This window comes from Neolamprologus multifasciatus, chromosome 8 (genome assembly GCF_963576455.1).
Source record: "Neolamprologus multifasciatus chromosome 8, fNeoMul1.2, whole genome shotgun sequence".
Classification (NCBI taxonomy): Eukaryota; Metazoa; Chordata; class Actinopteri; order Cichliformes; family Cichlidae; genus Neolamprologus; species Neolamprologus multifasciatus.
Window position 1 is genome coordinate 15,828,000 of NC_140446.1, and position 21,445 is coordinate 15,849,444.

Below are 21,445 nucleotides of genomic sequence, written 5' to 3' on the forward strand. Positions count from 1 at the left end.
CTTTGAACCTCGAGATCGCACCATTGACCAAACGCGACACAATTCAGATGTATTACATGGCAATAATTTGTCAATTATTTTATCTAAAATTTGAATGAAATAAATAAATAAAATTAAAAATGAAAATTTTATATTGTTTTCAGAAAAAGCAATAATATAAATGAATAATTTACAAAATCAGAGGTATGGAATTCTTTTCAATACTGAAATTTTATTGTATTGTATTGTATTGTATTGTATTTTAGTTTAGTTTTCATCCATACTTCAAAATTGTGATCCATTATTATTATTATCTTAATGCAAACTTTTGTGAAAATATCTCAAAACAAAACATAGAAAATAACGTGAAATTTCTGAAAATGAAGTCGGAAATTTGAGCTAATGACTCGACATTTTGGGATAATAATCTAAGGCAAAAAAAAGTGAAAAAACAATACAGATATGATACACACTCATAATCAGTCAACATGAAATTAAGAATGCATAACCATAATTTTTGTGCTTAGAAGATACAATAACAAGACCGAAGAAGAGGGAGTAAAAAGTGTTTCTTCTGCATTATGGTCCAGATATATTACAAGTCATACATTCCATACATATATACATATATATATATATATATATATATATATATATATATATATACATATATATATATATATATATATCCATTCTATATCCATATATATATATCCATTCATTCTATATTTTTTTTTTTTTTTTTTTTTTTTTTTTTAGATAAATCTGTGTTATTACTAAAAACCTCAGATTGAAAAGTAAATCACATAAAATTATACTTAATATATGGTAACATGGCCCAGTGTTTTTTCCCTATACACATTTGTGAGTTGTCAGCTGCAGTGAGGTGTTTTTTCTGTCAGGTGTGCACTAAGTTTTGACCAGTGGAGTGCAGTGTGATAAACTGGAAAATAAACGTGAGAGCAACACAGTTCTCAAGAGAATTTATAATATCATAATTCCCTGCAAGACAACATGTTAGTTACCACAAGGGGTGAAAATTCTAAAAATGTTTCATTTTGAGAAACTTATCCTACCCTTTATCATAAGGTTGGACACCACTACCACCACCAATTTCAAATTTGGATTCATTTGGAATACCTCAGGCTTTTCTCCCCATTTCCATTCCTGAAGCACGTCCTACCTGCACACACTCTCACACTTTGTTATCTTTGGCATTTTTCATAGATTTAGTTAAGGAAATTGGGGCAAAAGCTTTGAACTTGCTCTAGACCACATTAAAAATTACAAGGAAGTCTGACTAGTTGGAAGCAAAATATATATATAAAAAAAAGCAACAAACAAAAAATACAAAACACACAAACAAGGGATGGCTCAACACTGGATTTTGAAAATTCAAACTTACTTTAGACATTAAAATGTAAAATCTGTGTCAATAGAATAAGAAGAATTTCTTCTTTTGGGTTCAAATCTAAGACCAGGTGCAGATGATGGTTAAACCATTTAGAATTTGAGATATATGCATTAAATATAAGGCTATATATATAATATAAACAAACATCAGGTGGCACTTGTTCTCATTGTCTCAAATTCTAATATAGTTTCTTTGTAAACCACTAAAAGAGCACATTCTTGTTTCTCACATTTTCTGATGTGTTGTAATCTTTCCCCTCAGCTCTTGTCTGTAATAAGCATGCAAAGGAGGCATTAAAGATTTAAATAGTCTTTAATAATTTATGGCACAGCAAACTGATAATTATATTAAACAATCAGTAAAACAGGTGGTTGTCTGTTTCATTCATAGACATTTATAGGTGAATGATCCCTTTGCCCAGCACACTGGAAATAAACTTTCATTTGCTGTCATAGGCTTGTTTGATTTTTTAAAAAATAGTGAAAAGGCTCCTCGTACGGATGGCTTAGAAGTCTGGCCTGTCCTTCTTCAGTTTGGTGTAATCCATGTTTACTGCAAGAAGCTGGACACACACACACACATAAAAACAAATATGCATTATCATATGACTGCTGAGATATGGACTTTGACGCAAGATAACAGAAAATTATGGCCTGTCCTTTGTAGAAACATGCCTGCTCTATAACTTGACGTAAAGGATTAAGAAAAACGGCTGGTACTTTGTACTGCTGATTGGGCTCCATTTGGTTCCAGGGTTCAGGGTTGTTCTTGTGATCCCAACTGAAGACAAGAGGAAAAGCCGTGATCGAAACAACACATCCTGAGTAACCGAGGAAAGTGAAAACGCCCGCTTTTCTATAAGTTTAAATTGTCTCAGATACTTACGACACGTCTGGGTTTTTCAGAGCCGCCCTGGTCAGGGCCAACACACTCATGGTTGCCCCTCCACTTATGAAGATGAACAGGGGGATCAGCTTTGGAGAAAGGGCATCAATCAGTCAATAAATCTATTGCTTTATCAATGCCAGTGGAGCAAAACAAGAAGAGAACAATATACAGAGTTTAAAAAATGTTAGGCACATTTTCCTTCTTGAGTTTAGGATGGAGGAGGAGAAGCTGCTATAAATCTGTGTAAATCTGTTGCTCTCTGACTGGAAGTGGTAGTCCTAGATTAGGTTACCAAATGTCAGAAACTAAAGCTGCAGACATAAGAGATGGGAACAGACAAGACGGACTCTGCTTTCCTCTGCAGCTGCAGATCTTGCAGGGTTTCCAGTGTGGAGCCTTAAAGAGTATGTTTCTATGTTTGATCTATAAAACGTTGATAAATCTTTGTTATCTGCGTCCTTTTGGATCTTATTCAGCATTTCATCTGTTACAAACCACGTGTAGGAGTCCAGTTTTTCCTACTGTACATTGCTAAGACATAATGTGTCTTATTAAGTTTTAAGATAAGGGCAAAAAGTTGTTGTCCCTGCTTATATCACCACACTTTGACCCCGTAGCCAGTTGCATGTGTCTAACAGCTATTAATACAACCAGGGTCACTTTCTCACCTTGCTGCTGTGGGTAAAAATGTGCAGTTGTCCTCAACTGAGGCAGTGCTACTTTTATAGTAACAGTCTATGATGTATAAAATGCACAGAATTTCCATGTTAGTATTGTTATCTCATGACATAAGAGGATTGTTTAAACAATGAAGAATTTTCACCAGCAGGGAGCAACAGGCTGCTCAGTCACAGAGCAGGAGAGGGACAAAGCATTTCCATCCAGAGGTCTATTAATTTGGGGGCTGCCACAAACCAAACCCTTTCACACCGTCGTCCTTGGAGAAATAAACCCTCACATGCATTTATCTGGCCTTAACTCAAGCTAATATGGAAACTACTCCACCGCTATACGTGCTGCCACCACAAATCCTTACGCATGGCTACAGACGCACGGTGACGTGATACAAGCGACCCCCCGCGCGCACACACAGATTTGAACTTTTAGATTATCATCATTATAACATTTCGGTAACAACAGTATCAGTGTATCACGCTCAGTAGGAGCAGGTGATGCGGTCGTCTGATTCTGCGGATGCCAGAGCGCAAAAACGAACTCTGTCATGAGGAGGTTGCGGGTGAAAAACCCAAGAAAAGCTTTCACGGGATTACACGAATATAGTGATTAAAACAATAAGAATGTAGTGACGTGGAAATGTTTATACCATTTGTTTTTGGGGTTTTTTTTAACCGAAACCTGCGCGTCTATCGAGGAATTTGAGATTTCCGCACTCAGAGCTGTATATGAAATTATTTTTGCTTTTATAAATAGTAAAATACTCTACGAATGCGTACTTTAGGGTGTCAGTGTGTGGATAAGTCACAAAAACTGTTTTCCTGAGCCTTCACAGCTGATCCCACATCAGGTAATTAAGGAGAGATCCTTGGGAAAAACGGGAGCGCGCGCAGCTTCAAGCTTCTGATAGGCACGTTTCAATGTCACCGTCTACTTGGTTACAGGCTGGTAATAACGACCGTAAAAATAAAACGAGTGGCTGAGACTTACAGCTGGGTGGCTCTTAACCTGCTTGGCGACGACCCCAAAGAATGAAGACATGGTGGACAGTCCTCCCGCTGACCGGCTCCGTTAACGTGAATATCTGCGGGCTGATGGCGCGCCTCTGCTGAGGATCTCATGCAGGCCTGAACATACAATTGAACTGGCTACTATCAGCCAATCCCACAATGCAACGACAGCAGCTGTGCGAACCCCCTACCTGGGCTCATATCTCTGAGCGCTACGGGGGGTTTGCTCAAGTGGATTTTAAACCCTCCACCTCCATTTTTATCTATTTTGACCAGCTAAAGTTGGACCGTTCAGATAGATCTAAAGGCTCAAAACAGCAATATATATATATATAAAAAGGAAATGACTAAGAGAAGTATCAGCACGTGATGCTGTTTTATCTAGCTGTGATGGGATTTGGAGGTGTTTACAGTTTGTCTGAGGTTATCTGGTTCAGGTTAGATTTACAGTTACATTAAACATCCTTAAAACGTTCAAATAAAAAGGTCACAAACTGCTCAGAATGGTTTCACTTTCAGTTCTGTGACAGATGCAGAGCAAAGCTCATGAAAAAATCGGTTTACAAAGTGTATATTATCAGTGACTTCTTCAGGCACACCTGTTCAATTGTTTACTAACCAAATATGTAATGAGGAAACACTCAAACACTATATCTGAATGTAGGCATTCAGATATAGTGCTCAGCATAAATGAGTACACTCCCTTCAAAAAGTACAAATTAAATCAGTAGCTCAATGAACAAAAGAACAATTTCCAAAATTTTCACAAGGCTGAGTTTTATTGAACACTTGTTTAACTCCATAACATGAAATTAAGGTTAATAATATAACTTAGATCACAAAATCTTCAGTTTTACTAAAATTGGTTGAAGCAAAAGTGAATACACCCCGCAACAAAAACTACTACATCTAGTATTTTGTATGACCACCGTGATTTTCAAGGACAGCATCAAGTGTTCTAGGCATGGAATGAACAAGTTGCAACATAGTGCAACATTATCTTTTTCCGTTCTTCAAGAATAACCTCTTTTAGAGCCTGGATGCTGGATGGAGAGTGATGCTCAACTTGTCGCTTCAGAATTCCCCACAGGTGTTCAATTGGGTTCAGATCATGCCATTCCTCTGCAGTGTATGCCGTATGGTGTCACGGGAAACAGTCACTCCAGTTTGGCTTTCTACTGCTTTAGCTAACCGCAGTGAACTTGCGTGGTGATTTCTTCAACCCTTCCTTCTCATCAGGCGACGCTCCCATTGAGATGTTAACTTCCGTGGACGGCCTGGATGTCTCTCTAAGATGGTTGCGCTTCCATCTTTGTTACATTTTTGGATCACTTTTGCTACAGTATTTTGACTGATATGTAGGGCTTTGCTGATCTTGTAGCCCTCACCTTTTTTGTGTAAAGAAATTATTTTCTTTCTCAGATTTTGTGACATTTCTCTTCCATATGGAGCCATTGCTGGCAGCATGAAATGGGAAGAGCTTTTCTTTGTTAAGTAATGCCCTTTTATCGTCACCTGTCTGCTGGACACCTCGTAAATGAATCATTAGACTCACCTGTGGTTGAATGCCTGTTAATTCGAATTTTGTAGTCTTAAGTGTGGCTTTTCTCCTGATACTATAATTGGGGTGGACTTATTTTCGCAACATGGGCTTGAATGAGTCTGCACACACACACAAAAAAAAAATGATTTTCCTAACAAATTAACAAATCTTTTTTGCAATAAATGGCCCACCTTTGTGGGAGTACTTTTGTATTATAGCATCTCATAGAAAATGTTGATTCTGAAAGGAAACTAAAGGTTTTCTGACAAATGTAGAGGGGTGCACTCATTTATGCTGAGCACTGTATCTTGAGACAGTGAACCAAACTGCTGAGCCCCACCCCTCACACACACTCTCTAGGATTTACAGAGGATGGTCCGGGGTGAAAATGCCCCGTTGATGTCAGAGGAGAATGGCCAGGCTACTTCGAGTAGACAGGAAGTCAACAATAACTCAAGCAACCAAAGTTTGCAGAAGAGCATCTCTGAACTCAAATGGGCTTCAGCGGCAGAAGACCACACTGGGTATGATTTCTGTCAGCTAAGAACAGGAAACCAAGGCTGTGATTCACACAGGCTGACAAAAACTGAGTCATAGATCAGAAAAATGTCAGATCATTTTCCATTTCTGCTCCAGCATTCAGATGGCAATTTCAGGAATTCATCCTGCCTTGTATCAGCAGTACTTTCTTGATCTCTTCAGTATCAACTAAGAAACCTTTAAAACCTTTATTACCACAGTGTGCAGTGTTTTCCTATGGTTGCTTGTAGTAGGATGAAGCGCCATGTCACTAAGCTCAAATCATGTCAAACTGGTTTCTTCAACCTTTCAGTGAGTTACTAATCTCACTCCAATAGAGCACTTTTGGTACATGGGGGAACTGGACTCACATAATGGATGCAGTCAACAAATCTGCAGCAATTGCGACGGCCCATATCGAAGTATGGGTCAAAATCTTATGTTTTTGAATGTGTGCCATGAAAAATCAGCAGCTCTGAAGACAAAGCAGTTACTGGTTACTAGCAAGGTGTCCCTAATGAGGTGGCCAGTGGCCTGTACATGTTCTATCAGGCCAAAAATGAAACTTTAATGTCTGTGCCATCAATAATCAGCTTTCTGGAAAAAAACAAAACAAAAAACTGAGAAGCATTGTAGTGAGTCAAAGGTAACGACTGAAGAAATCAATGTGACTCAAGACAAGAGGAAATTACATGTCTTAGTCAGGCAGTTCTCAATTCCCCTGCCCCAGAAAATAGTGAAGATTCCAGTGTATGGTGACATAATGACACACGGTACCATTATAAGATTTTCTAGTGTTTTCTTTTACCCAATTTAGAAACAAATATTCCAGTATAACTAGATGAATGCACAAGGTTAGAAAGTAGCTTCTTAACTGTAGGATAAATGAAAACTTGGCAGTATACACACGGGACTTCATACCAATAGGTCCGCTCTTTAACACCATCGTTACATAGATTGTGTGGTGAATTCAAAGTGAAGCACTAAGAGCTAAAATGCTAAAAATGAATGTAATAAACACAGAAGACATGCTAGCATCATGTATTTATGTAGACAAAACACAGAACCTGAGATAACACATTCCCAGTATCCACAACCGGGGAAAGAAAAAGAAAATCTTTGATTATTTGGAATAAGAAGATTTCAGTCCATCAGCATTTCATCAAGATGCTTAAACTAGGAGATGTTAGTCAAAAGATCAAAATAGTCAACTTTCAGTTCACATGCAAACAGAACTATCAGAGGCTAAATTATGGAGGAAACCTCCTCTGTAACACCCTCTGCTGGAAGTGCATAAAAATCCACCCGATACATGTTACATTTGCCTGACAGAACAAAACTAAAAATGACAAGGGTCTTTTTTTTCCTTTTTAGCTTATGTAGCAGGTATTTGGGAAAAAAGGGTAAAAAACAGACATCACTACACATACATATACAACAAAGTACAAAAGTGAGTATAAAAATAAGAATTGCGACTCAAAAGTAGTAGTTCAACTTGTGCAAACATGTCTGCGAGAAAATAAAACTATATGATCGTTAACTTGTCAGCTTGGCAGAACAAAATGATCAGGGAAACTGAGGACGACAAGTCTATACCACTAAAACTGGTTAGGTAGTCAACTAGGCTGTGAAACCTCAAAACTAAAACGTACCATCGGGCACAGATCTAGAACGTCAATAAACAACATGCAACCCTTTTTTGCAAGTAAACAAGACATTTAAAAAAAGAAAGAAAGTACTACTCGTAAAGCAAGAATGCATGTGCTGAAGCCATTAGGTGCTGACGCTACCTGAACCTCTACATCTACAAAATTCCCTTTACAACAATCAAAATGTCATTTCATGTTGTCCTTTAAATCAGGTAAAAACAAAGTACCCACTGATTTGTCACGCTTCGTACACTAGTGACTGGTGCAAGGAAATAAGTGAACAGCAGATAAATATCTTTGATAAGATGAAAAAAATAATTAACAGATGCAGTTTAAAAATAAGGAACAGTATCAACAAAGTTACTGTTGTGGCGTCTTTGAGGAAATAACTGTGCAGGAAGTGAGCAGTCAGTCAAACAAATCAAGTGAAAGTTTAGAGAAAAATAAGTGAGCAGTGCTGCTGTAAGACAGCACAGTGTCTCAATTATTTTTGGCTAAGACAAATGTAAATATCTTTGGGTAATAACAGAACTAAATTTGTTTAGTTTAGAAGTGTTGCAATTAAGGAAACTCAGAGAGCACTCTCCTTTGCATTGTGACTCATTTTCTCAATAACCTTCAACATCAAGCCCTTTTCAGACATCCAGTGGTTTCCTTTAATCTCGCTGCATCTCAAAGTCTCAGATTTGCTAACATTTATCCATCACTTTCAACATGACGAGGGAATACCTGATTACAATGGCTCGCATGCATTTATTTTTTTTTGCTGATCAGCTCACTACAGAGCATCCTAGATAACAACAAGCAGCACATAAACAGCACTTTATCTGTTACTAGTTTGTATAAACACTAAATTATTCCTCCCATAAGCATTTTTTGCTATGCCTAATTCAAAAGCAGCTCTCTGTAGCAGTGTTGTGTTGTAGGGGAAGCTCCAGCAGCACAAACAGATGACCCATTTGTGGTTGTGCAAGATTTAAGCCTTTAAAACTATGATTGCTCTCAACTAGAGTCAATGCTGGAAATATAAATTCAAGTCTTTTGCAGGGGTGCACAAGTCTAGATGAAGCTCTAATGAACATTAGTGATGCCATCGCATGGCTGAAAAGGGCAACAATGTTATTTGTTTGTACCTGTGTGGCAAAAGAATGAGCTAAGATTAAAAAAAAAAAAAAGAAAGGAAAAGAAAAAGAAATCTAGGCATCTGTCCCAGACCACTCCGTTCATTTCCAAATAAACTACCTGGAGCCGTTTTTATAAAGCTAGCCCCTCTCCAGAACTTTCTCCCATCACAGTGGTGGCTGCAGGAGGATCTGGACGAACAGCCCAGGTGTTAGAGGAGACCATCTGACAGGAGCTTGTTCCCTGGTTCAAGCAGTTGCTTGCTGGAGAGCCAAAGCTTCTGAAAAACATGTCCATGGAGGGGAGCAGGGGCTTAGGGAGGCTGACTGGGCAAAAGGCTGAACCCCCATAGGGGGTGAAGTTTACCTTGTTGGGGTCAGGGCAGGAGGAGATGAGGGCCATCGTGGGTTTCTGTGGAGAGCTAAAGAAGAAAAGGAGAAGAAAAACTTATTTCCATAAAAGTGATGCAAAAAGTTTGGTTACATTCAGTGCACACAGTCAGATTTCTTTCATTTAGTTCAGCAGCATTTCTTTATCATGTGGAAAAATTGAGACATAATGTTGACTCTGCACTTCTTTTTTTAAATGTTAAGATATCTCTGGGATTAAATGTGGTTAAACTTCTTTTCACTGAAAGAAAGGGAAGTTTCACTGGTCCAGCAAACTTAAGATCAGAGTGACTTGTATGCAGCTCACAATGTAAAATGAGTTTGACATCCCTGATCTATGTAGTCGCTGCTTGTGCTTACATGTCAACATGCACGAGGCTTTACTCAAGCCAAAATTTTCCCCTAGAAGTCACGGACCCACTAGAAAAGAAAAACTAAAATACCAGGCAACAGAGTTTTGTAATTGTTGCTCCCTTTTAATGAGTAACGACTAGTAATTTCACACTGTAAGATTCAGACCAAGTTAAAAACAAGGAGGACTTCGAATGCTTTAGTGCTGACAACATGAAGTGTTGCAACATCATCAACTTGTCGGTTTGGCAGAACAAAACTCCCAAGCTGAACAAACAAACTGCTTTGAGGGGGGACTGTTCGTACATCTACAGTTAATGCCACTAACTCACTAACAGAGTACAAGGTAAACTCTGACTCAACTAAAAACTATGACATCATACAGGAAATCACATTCAACTTTGGGTAAAGACACTAAATTAGTTTGTTTTTCTAGCATTTATTTTTTAAATGTGACCACCAGAGGGCATCTACATGTTGACAGTGTTAAATGACAGGGAGTATACAATATTTGTCTAATTATATTTCATTATCCAGAGGTGATTCATCCGTCTCCCTCTAGCATGCAAACACAAAACAAAATGAATAAAAACCTACCTGATCTCCTCCCACACTCTCACCCTTTCACAGCCCTCTGGAGGTTTTCTCTGGAAGCAGCAGCTTTTGTTGGGCCCGGGAGATGAGGCGTTCAGGAGAGAAGAAAGGTCAGCCTCATTCTGGGAGAAGAACGGAGACAGAAGCCCAATGTCTGTTGAGCCTGAAAAGAGGAGAGAAAACATTTGTGAGATAGATCTACCTATCGATCTAGATACGCCTATCGATCTAGATACGCCTATCGATCTAGATACGCCTATCGATCTAGATACGCCTATCGATCTAGATACGCCTATCGATCTAGATATATATGATTTGAATGTTCTGAGGGGCAGAAACTGTTTACTCACTTCTTATCAACCTCACCCCCTTAACATCGTCTTGTCATTTTCTCTCAAACGGTCTTCTTTTTCTGACAGCTTGGTTTCTGGCTATGACTGATTGACATTGTAAAGTTTTCAGCTAGAGCCCATCCTTTCCAAGCCTAGATACACTGTGTTATGTCTGAAGTCATTTCTGGACTCAAAGGCTCGTGCAGACAATGTGGTGATGATCACCAAGTAATAATTTGCTGGCACGCAGTACATTACAAACACAGGATTTTGGGGGGGATGGGACGGACTCCCTAACAATCACTTATTATTATTATTCATAGGGTTTCACTTCACCCATGTTCCCCAAATTGTTTATTCTTCAAATTGAATTTCAAAGGACTGAAAATAAATTAAAACCATAATAACAGTTTGCATTCTTTTGATATTTAATAAATTTATTTATAATTTTCTTGATGCACAACTAAAGGAAGTCAAATTTCAAGGTCTCAGCTAGAGATGCCACCTCATTCATACGTTCCTTGCCAAGTCCATGATTAATGTCAGAAAGAACCTATAAAGAAATTATAAGTGAGAGGGAAACTGTTACTATAAACTAAGACAACTACAACTCTTTAGTCCATCAAGCCAACACCAAAAAAACAAACAAAAAAAAACAAGAACTTCCATGGTGAATATAAAGAACACATGTCATGCCATATTTGCATTTTGCAGAAATCATATTTTTGGCAGAGCTGAATTGCGTTACTGAAACCACCACAAAGTTATACATCAGTGCTGCAATTTTATGTCTACATGCGTCTGCTAGAAATACACTTACCAGACACTTTTTAAAAACACACAGTTTAACTGCTCATCAATGCAGTTATCTAATCAGCAAATCTCAAGGCAGCAGCTCAGTGCATTTAGGCAAGATGACCTGCTGACGTTCAAACATCAGAATGAGAAACAAAGTTGAGTTTAAGTGACTTTACTGTGGCAGGGTTGTTCTAGCTGGACGGGTTGGTCTGAGTAATTTGAAAACTGCTGATTTATTGAAATTTCCTACAGAACCATCTGTAGAGTTTACAAAGAATGGTCTGAAAATGAGAAAACAACCAGTGATTAGAAGTTCTCTGGGGTAAAACACCTCAATATCAGGAGAACGGTCAAGACTGGTTTGAGGACATAGCAAGGCAAAAGTAACTCAAGCAACCAAGGTATGCAGAAGAACATTTCTGAATGCACAACATGTTAGAGTGGAGCTACAACAGCAGAAGACAACACCGGGTACCACTCCTGGCAGCTAAGAACAGTAAAACTGAGGCTACACCTCACACAGCCTCACCAGAAATGGACAATAAATGATTTTTTTTTTAAAAAAACCAACAAAATCTCGATTCAGATGGCAGGGTGTGGATCCATTGCATGTATGATGTAACAACATGCCGGTTGGTGTAGTGGGAATATTTCTGTGGCACACTTTGGACCCCTTTGTATCAACTGAGCATTATTTAAATACCACAGACTACCCAAGTACTGCTCATGACCATTTTCAGCTCTTAAATACCAGTGTACCATCCCCTGATATGTTTAACACGTCACGTCAATGTGGACCGAAATGTGAGGAATGTTTCCAGCACCTCACTGAATTTATGCCATGAACAATTAAGGTACTTCTGAAGGTAAAAGGGGCCCATCCCAGGACTAGCAAGGTGTACCTAATAAGGTGGTCAGCAAATCAAGACTTTCACGTTTGTTCTCACCATTATAAAAATTTAAATTCCTATCTAAAATGTCTGACAAACTAACCTTGGTGCAGGTCTGGAGGAGCATCTGAGTTGGGCTGAGAGGTGCAGATGTAGTTGGGAGAGGAGCAGGGTGAGGAGGAGGTGGAGGATGACGATGGCGGGGGCGTGGTGGGGGGGTCGCTCTGAGATCCACTGCTGCAGCTCTGCAGAGGCACCGGAGCCCGATGGCCATCTGGAACCTCGAGCAGCTGTCGAGACAGGAAACTGCACTTTTTAGAACGTTTAATTAAACGAAAATCGGCCAACGCAGAAGTTTTACTTCAGCAGAAAACTACATGTGCCACCTCTGAAACCCGCCTTTCTTTGCAAATAAAACAATGCCTAAACATCTTCACATGTCCATGTTGTGTAAACAAGCATGTCTGGGCTCTGTAGGTGATAATTACCCTCTGTAATGGATGTAGTGACTGGCTGATGAACATGCCTTCCAGCTCCTGGTTGAGGCCCTCCACGCTGCAGCGCAGGGGAGGGACCAGTGTAGACAGGGGAGCAGGGGGGATGGGAATAGGCTGAGTCTGAGCACATAAACAAGTGAACACAATTTTACTGCACTACTCCTAAGAGCCAAACACCAGGACGTTTTTTGAGTTCCCTTCAGCTCCTTTTATTTCCATATTTTCCAAAAACATCAAGCTAAATGTACTTTTTTTAAAAAAAAATTGTTACCATTAAAAATACAACAACAAAAAAACAAAGAAAACTGAAACTTTCTTACTTTTCGAGAGCACACAGGCATTCAAAAAGTCATTTGCTTCATACATCTCAAAAATCCAGCAAGCTCAATGCTGAGAATCAAGTGTTCTCATAAACTGCATGGGACTGTCTCATCACAACTTTGGTTTATTTGAGAAAAAAAAAAAAAATCACCACAGCCCAGTGGAGTGTGGGACCACACACCAGCTGTGCTGAAAAGCAGAACCGTGCATTACAATGTGAAAAGCAGAAGCTAGCATGATGTAGTGATCTTCCTGTTTCCTCAGTGTTTTATTTCATTCACTTCCTGCAGAGACCTGCATAGCTTAGTAATGAGCTCTTGTGAATGTAAATCAGTGACAGGTGTCCATACACGGTACAGAAGAAAAAACAAAAACACCTAAATTTACTTCTAGAGACATCTGCACTAAAACCTCAAGTAACTCATTCAGTGTGCTTGTGTCTGCTGATGCTAAGGTACCTGAGCAGCTCCAAGGCTACGGCCCCCCTGAGGATAGCCCCGCTGACGATCTTTGTCATGTGCCCCCGAGACTGCAGGTTTGCTGCACTGCTGCAGTTGTTGTTTTAGTTTAGCAATCTGAAACAAACACATGTTAATCAGCCTCTACGTGCAAACACACAAAGAAAGTCCTTTAATCCCACATGTCGAACGCTTAGTATCAACAAACAAGGATTTTATTATTATGTTTTTTTATGTTGGCTCAATGTTCAGTGAGATCATGAGAAGTGAGGCTTTGTTAAAAAGTATAAAAAGGGGAACGTTGCAGATGACCTCAGTCTCCTGTTGCTCAACAATGTCAAAGTCAAGACTTTTTCAAGAACTTGCCCTTTTTAATTTATTTAATAAAAAAAAAAAAAAAAGCGTCAAATTTAGCAAATCCGGGCATTACAAATGCATGTTGAGCAATCAAAAGTTGAACTGACCTCTCGCAGATGCTCAGCGCTGCCCCATGATGCTGATCGCTTGTGGCTGCTGCTTCCTCGCCGGCTGTGGGATCTATCGGACCATGAGTCTGGGGTCTGCGGTGGGAAGAAAGCAGCCATGAGAACTGATGTTCTTCATATGCAATCACATGTCTTTAATATGCATTTTATTAAGTATTTTTAGGGTTTGGTCTAAAGCTGTCATATGATCATATATGCAAAATGAAGGGAAAGCTATAGAGCCTTGTGTACAGTTTCTTTATGTACTTAAAGCAATGATGACTCAATCTTTAATTACAGATTGAGGCCATTTTCAAAATTTGCATTTGTTATAATACTTCGTGGTTTCTTTGCCTTCAGTGCAAGCCAGACACAATTAGAGACCATTACATATGCCATTTGTTTCCAGATGCACGTCACAAGTGTGATAAAACATCTCATGAAAAAATATTTCACACAGTATTCACAGCACAAGATAATAAATTCCAGCAACCCAGAACTGTAAAAGCAGGCAGCGCAGACATCACACAGCTTCTGCTTCTTCAGTGGTAATTCGCTGTTATTTTTCCATCATTGCACAAATCACTACCTGCATTTAAATGGCATAGTGCTAGAGGGCGGACCAACTACGACCTGTGATACTGTGTACTTAGCTGGATGATAAGTTGCACCTCAAGCTGCAGACCTGCTTTCATGTTGTAACTGTGTACTGACACCAGGGGGCAGTGTCAGAATTATACGGAATAAGTTGTTTGGGGGGGGGGGGGGGGGGGGGGGGGCGCTACTCTTCTGGGTTCTGCTGTTACTTAGCTTAGCCCCTGCCGCGGAGTAGATCGAACACGTAACACAGGAAGAAATGTTTTGTATTGAAGTGAAAACTGTCCACTGCAGCCACAGTTGGCTTTTTTGGTCACTGGTTAGTTTTTTTTTTCTTGACTCCTTCCCATCTGATAAACTTCACCGTCTGTCCCTTTCTGTCTAAGCTCACTTCTTAGGCAATTTACAGCACCTTTCCTGACAGTCTACAGGAGATTGCTTTTTTGTAGCACTGCAAGAGCACATCTCCATCAAGTGCATACCCATAATCCTTCTGTGTGTAGCAAATGTCCTAAAATGCAGCAGATTCTGCTTTAAGCAGCAGCCATGGTTGCACAATGGAGGTACGCAGCTTTGCCATCCCAAGTCTACATATGGTCTGCTGTCACCTGAAGGCACCATCAAAAACATGTGTAAAGTGGGGCTCTCTTTCATGATTTTTCTTCTCACATCTCCTCAGTAGAGCCAAAGCACCACACAAGCCAACAGCAATTGCATAAATCATGCTGTAATATTTCACGTTAAACAGGTCACGTTCAACATGAAATATTACAGCAACACTTCACATATTTTAATGATTGGTTTCACACTTAGTACACATCAGCGTCTCATGCTTAAAAGGCCAACGTGCAGCCACATCGCACCATCCACACCCACAGACTTGTCAAACTTGCAGACGAGCTCAAGAGCAGGAGAAACTGAAAAACAAAGACGGAGGGAGGGAGGGAGGATGTGGGCAACCAAAGTGCAGTGGCGAGTGCCTGCACGGAGCAGAGAGGATGGGTGCAGCCAAAAAGGCCTCGTCAGCTGACTTCGGGGACTGTTGTCACGGCTGTAGTTCTCACTCTGTAATCGCTGTGCAAGCACCGGACACCCCCCTACCCCCCCCCTCCCTCAACCTCAGAGCAACTTATTTCGCTGCAAAAAGTGCAAGCTAATCTTGTGATGTGACCTAACCTCTATCCCCCCCCCCCCCCCAAAAAAAACAAAAACAAAACTAAGAAACATAAAAAAAAGAAAGAAAAAAAAGAAAGAAGGAAAGCTCTAAATTGAGGAAGCATCATTGATAAATGCATTCTATTCATTTTTCTGATACTCATAATTCCCACACTTGAAAGCATTATTCCCTGTGACGCTGACCTGGGTGGATTTGTCCTGGCGGGGCACACAGCTCGGGCCTTCTGGTTCTTTGGGCCAGTGTCCTTGCAGGTACGGCCCGATGATGGCGTCCAGAGACATCGTCCTCCTCATGCCCGGGCTCAGCTGGTGGGATCTGGCCTTTCTAGCTGTCAGTTTTGCAGAGATATGTTCTTATTATTTATAAAAAGCTTAAAAATAATCCACACTAATCGGTTTTTCCTCAGGAAACTTGCAGCATTGTAGTGGCAGACACTTATTTTAAACGCATTGCATCATTTTCACCTTCACATCAGAAAGCCACACATGTAATGCTACTTTTCACACACACTGGCCTTTAAATCTATTTTAAAGGTTTTAACGTACTGACAGTAAGCATCAAGAGACTTCATGTCACAGCCATCTACACATGATACAAAAAAGACACTAGTGTCTCTTAAAAATGGACAAAAATGCTCTTTGAGACGCTAAAAATACTTAAATAGTTTTATATTTGGGGCTACCGATCTGTGGCTATTATCCTATCAACACCAAATAGTCTGATTGACAAGGAGAAATTATAAAATATATTTGATCATTTTTTTAATTTCGGAATTATAACTACAGATTTTGAATACTTTAATATAGAAGTAGCAAAGTTTCCCTTAAAACAAACAAACAAACAAACAAACAAACACACACACACACACACACACTAACAATAAAAACATATTTTATAGCTCGTGTTACTGATTAAGACGGTACAGTTTATTTTATGCTTGGATCCGGCTACCAACTTGCCCTCTTTTACTGAGAATTTGCTATCTGAAGTTTGAACTTCTTATCTAAAGTCTGCAAATGCCCTACTGGGAAACTAGCAGATAAAGCTGCTCTGCAACTGCGCAGGACTGCAGAAACTCGTACCCAGCTTTCTACACCTATCGTGACAGTACGAGAGGTCTTAAACTTGGATGGATAAGGTGGAAAAAGGTGTTGAACTCATACCTGGCTTCCCATCTATCCTGCTGGGTCTCGGTTTGCTGGCCAGCTGATAAGGGACAGTTGCCTTCAGCGGCTGTGGACCCAAAGCAGCACCCCTCGTGTGTCCAGCTCCACTTCGACCGGACATCTTTACAGTGTCAATTCTGGGTCCACTTAACTCTAAATGACTGTTATTAGCTGTGGCTGTCCTGCCTGGTAGAGATGTGGGGGCGCTCTGGTGATGGTGGTGGCTGGCTAAAGTTAACCAGCTGCGGCTCTTTCTCCTCTGGTGCTGGTGATGACTACTCGAAGAAAAACCGTTACAAAACTCAAGGCGAATCATTCAGAGACCATGTCCGAGCACATAACACTATAACTCGACAAGTAAAACGTCAATACGAGCTTGTGTTCTCGTCTTCGCAGCTGCGCATACTTTTTTTGGTTGCTGCTGCTGGCTTGTGTGGCGAGTTAGCAGCCTAGCAAGCAAAGTTTCTTTGTGAGGATGTTGAGATATTTCACCCCGTTGTCGAAGGAGGAAGCAGCTCCAGTTTCAAAAAGTCACTTTTACGTCAACTCCCACGGCTTCCGAGCAAACTTTAAAGTGTGTTTCATTACAACTTATCGGGCCGGAGCGTGTTTGTTTTCTCTCTCTTTTTTAAAGGTGGCCGTGAAGGATGCGAGGCTGAGCACAGCTCCCTAGCCCTCTGCGTTTTCGTTTCAACGCAAACTCCAAACAGTTCCAGCACCACGCTGGTGTGGATTTAATTACGTGTGTGGGCGGACCCTGCTCCCAGATCTCACTTTTTGATTGGTCGGGAAGCCTCAGATTTCAATCCTATTTGTCAGTGCGCCATCAATCCCTCATATTTAGGCCCATGAAGTTTGGTGTCCCCGCCCCCAAATTCATATCTGAGGTTAGCTTAATTTTGAATGTTAAATTCGTGTTTTAAAAACTAATTTAAACCTTTTTAAAGGAGAAAACCGACTATTGTAGCTATACCTTGACACATGAATCAGCATACTTTAAAGCTGCTGCAGTAGTTTACATGTATTAAAGGGCCATGCTAGTGGCTTTTCTGGCATAGCAAGTAAACATTACTTGTGTATCTACAGAGCACTCTCTTAATTAAGAGCAACATTCGTTTGTTATTACACCTGCTGTTGTAAAAATAAGGCCATTGATTCAAATGGCCGGCATAAAAGCTGAAAAGAAAATGCGTTGAAGTACTTAGAGTCATTGCAGCACTAATATATCTACAGCTCCCAAAAAATAAAAGTAGCTCATTAATGAAAGAAAATAATTGGCTCCAAAGAAGTAGAAGTATAAAATAACACAAAATGGAAATAATCATGTAAAGTACGCCTATGGGAGGGCCACCGTAATGTACATAGTTGCTTCTCCTCCAAATTATGTAAATTTTATTGTAGTTTTCATTATACCTTGAATAATGTCACTGCAGAGCAGCTCCACCTTCAGATGCAAAGAGAAATGAAGCGCAAACATGTAGTCATTTACACTGTAAATATAAAAAAGTAATATATATTAAAACTACTAAAGACAAAGCTGTAAGTGCTATTGGGTGGTAAGCACTGAGAGAGTCAGTGGCTGATTTGTTTGGGTACAGGAAAGACTGTTGCAGACTTCACACAGGTTGGGATGAGGGCTTGTGATGGCTGATCTGCACATGCTTGTTTGCACCTTCTCAGGAATCCAGTCAGGATCAGAGGCCTTCCTTGTGTTCACTGACCTGTGCACCAGCCTCACTTGATGTTGCTGTAAGGTGACTGCCTGGGCTCTGGAGTCTGGGGAGACTGAGAGGCTGACACTGAGTGCTGTGTGAGGCCTCAAAGCCCCTGTAGCTAGTGGATGAGGTGATCTTCCACCTTCCTCTTTTATCCCGCTCTCCAGCTCAGCTCTAGCAGGATTGTACAGAGCTCTGCAACCTGATATAACAGTCAGAGCCGCGGTCTCTGAAGACAGTCCTGAGCTTCCCTGTCCAGGTTTTCTGGCAGTGGTATTATTAGCACAGTACTTGATGCAGAACAGAACTGACTCCGTGTGTTCAGCTGATGTTCAAATATGTCCCAAACAGTGTGTTCAAAACAGTCCGGTAATTATGAGAGGGCTTTCTGAAGTCAGGCTTGATAGTCTTCAATAGTCTTCAGTTGTGGCTTTGTTTTTGTTTTTTGGGGAGGGGGTTTGTCTCCTGAGAGGGGTGCAAGCAGGAGTGAAGAGAAGAGAGACGTGGTCTGACTGGTCTTACTGGGGGAGGGGTATGGCTTTATACGAATGCTTGATATTTGAATAATCATGATCAAATGTATTTTCTGCCCTAATCAGGCAGTACACATGTAAATGAATCCAAGAAGTACTGAGCTGAGGGTTGTCTGATGCCATCAAGGTGAAGCTGCAGTCTGTTTCGCAGGAATTCCTGCTAAACCCTGGGATCAGGTGGAATGCAGACAGCAGCGACAATCACCACCGTTCGCTCTACTGGAAGAAAAAATGGCCGGTATTTAGCTGAGAGAAACTGTAGGTCAGGAGAGCCAAGGCTATCTAAGAGCATGCTGTTATTTGATCAGTCATTATGCACATACATTAGAGTCATTGTTTCTGTTCCCTGCAGCTCTGATTTTCATGTTATTTTGATATATTTGTGTTCTCCTCCACTGGTTTGCTTCATTGCAGTACAACAATAAAATAATATTGCTGTAATATCCTTGATTTCCTTAATTTATCATTCCTAAACATCATAAACCACATGCGAATTTGCTAGTTTCTTTCTTACAGCAGCACTTCTGTGGGGTCTACGCTGCATTAGCCTTTACCAATAATGTTATTTGACCAAAAAAGCAAGACTTGGCTAATTAAAGAAAACTTTCAAGAGATTGTTTTTAAATACACACAATGTAAAAAAAAAAGAAGAAATGCACCAACACCAATGGATGAATAAACGTAGGAGAAATATAAACAAATTCCAACAGTGTGACATGGTTTGCAGAACTCTCTCTGGTATAAAGGCCATGTTATCTGCACTAAATGAGCTAGAACATGCAAACTCCCCCCGGAGCGGTCAGCTAAATATTTCATCATCAGCTTCATACATTTGTTTATTTGTAGACTAATTTCCCCTTCATGCAATCCTGAGGCCCAGCTGGGTGTGTGTGCACCATCTGGGTGGACTGTGAAGTGGTTATGGGTGGTGTGGGTGCGTATGTGTGTGCGTATATGAGACAGTGTGCATTGTGGAAGATAAATATCCTGACTATGTAAAAAGGGAGTGCCGATGGTGGGACAGAAGAAGAGGGCTGAGATAACAAAATGCCACTTTTAGAAGCCAGAGCAGTGTAAGACTCGCCATCCGGCGCCCTCTGCAAAAGCTAACTGTCCTGAAACATGCGTGTCTTACACGGGACCCTGTCCCCGTGCTTAGATAACACATTTGCTTGCCGGGACACCTGAATGGGACTAAGAGGGCTTTATCACAGAAAGATGAAGCGTTAAACCATGTGTTTACAGCATGCTCATCTGTCTAGTATAAATTGCAGCCAGCAATTAATGTCACTCTCACAAAACCATCAAAGACAAAGACAAATAACTAAACACAGCGTAGCACCACCCCACAGGCATCCATTCATTTACAGCCTGGGAGTTAATTGGACAGTATGTCGACCTGGAATGCATCTTCCACGTAATGCTTTTCCAACATTTACCAAAGGACTTCCAGCTCCTGTTTGCTCAGCTCTGTGTATTTGTCTGTGTTAATGAATAAATGAGCCTAACCTCTGACCCCATGTGAGCCATCTCAAACTAATTTAAAGAGAGGCGATGTCATGCTTCACAAAGTCAGGTCTCAAGGGGAAGACATGAGAACAAAGCGTGACCCAGGCCAAAGGGGGACGAGGGTGATGACAGGGAGGCTTCTTGGACCTATAGTAAAATAATCAGCTGTTATATCTGCTTATGTGGAGGGAGTGTGAAAAAGAAAGAAATTTTTCCAATTTTAAATCAAAACAAGCCCAGATCATCACCCCTCCACCACTGTGTTTAACAGTTGGCATAAGGTGTTTGTACTGATATGCTGTGTTTGGTTTTCACTAAACGTGCCAGTGTCCATTATGGCAAACATCTCCACTTTGGTCTCATCTGTTAAAAGGAAATTGTTCTAGAAGACTTGTGGTTTGTTCGACTCTGCAAACCAGGAGAAAATGACTATTCTCTGTCCTTTATAGAAAAAAGAAGCTTTCTCCCGGAAATCCTTCCAAACAAGCCACATTTGTTCAGTCTTTTTCTAATTTAACTGTAATGAACTTTAACATTTATCATGCAAACTGAGGACAGTAGAGTGCATGTAGCTTTGTGGTTTTTTGCAGTTTCTCTGACGAAGAGGTGAATTTGTCGGCACGTCCACAGCCTGAATGCTCATGACTGCAGTAGAGGTGCTCACACTTGCTGCTGATGAGTTAGTGAAGTGCAATTAATTAGCAGCCACCTACCCTCTTAATTCCTGTGGAAAGCAGGTAACTCACGAGGGTGTATTCAGTTTTTCACATTGCTTTTGCATTTCTGTTGTTTACCTGTGTGTGACCGCTGGTATTGAAGGAAAACAGAGGAGGTGCCTTAATTAGAAGTTTTGTG

The 21,445-nt window shown here is 40.4% G+C and overlaps 2 protein-coding genes across 2 annotated transcripts; both read right to left on the reverse strand.

The window, feature by feature from the left end:
* Window positions 1-1,675: 1,675 nt before the first annotated feature.
* On the reverse strand, window positions 1,676-4,116 carry LOC146512734 (cytochrome c oxidase subunit FA4-like). Its single transcript, XM_085170334.1, has 4 exons — window positions 3,947-4,116; window positions 2,279-2,367; window positions 2,113-2,173; window positions 1,676-1,955 (listed from the first exon to the last, which is right to left on the reverse strand). Exons 1-4 carry the CDS (start codon window positions 3,995-3,997, stop codon window positions 1,899-1,901), a joined length of 258 nt encoding a protein of 85 aa, XP_085026460.1. The 5' UTR covers window positions 3,998-4,116; the 3' UTR covers window positions 1,676-1,898.
* A 2,944-nt stretch (window positions 4,117-7,060) lies between these two features.
* Window positions 7,061-17,565, reverse strand: LOC146512735 (protein FAM117A-like). Its single transcript, XM_085170329.1, has 8 exons — window positions 16,831-17,565; window positions 15,850-15,995; window positions 13,894-13,989; window positions 13,430-13,546; window positions 12,642-12,770; window positions 12,257-12,443; window positions 10,137-10,296; window positions 7,061-9,220 (listed from the first exon to the last, which is right to left on the reverse strand). The coding sequence occupies exons 1-8, from the start codon at window positions 17,147-17,149 to the stop codon at window positions 8,932-8,934; spliced, it is 1,443 nt and encodes a 480-aa protein (XP_085026455.1). The 5' UTR covers window positions 17,150-17,565; the 3' UTR covers window positions 7,061-8,931.
* Window positions 17,566-21,445: the final 3,880 nt, after the last annotated feature.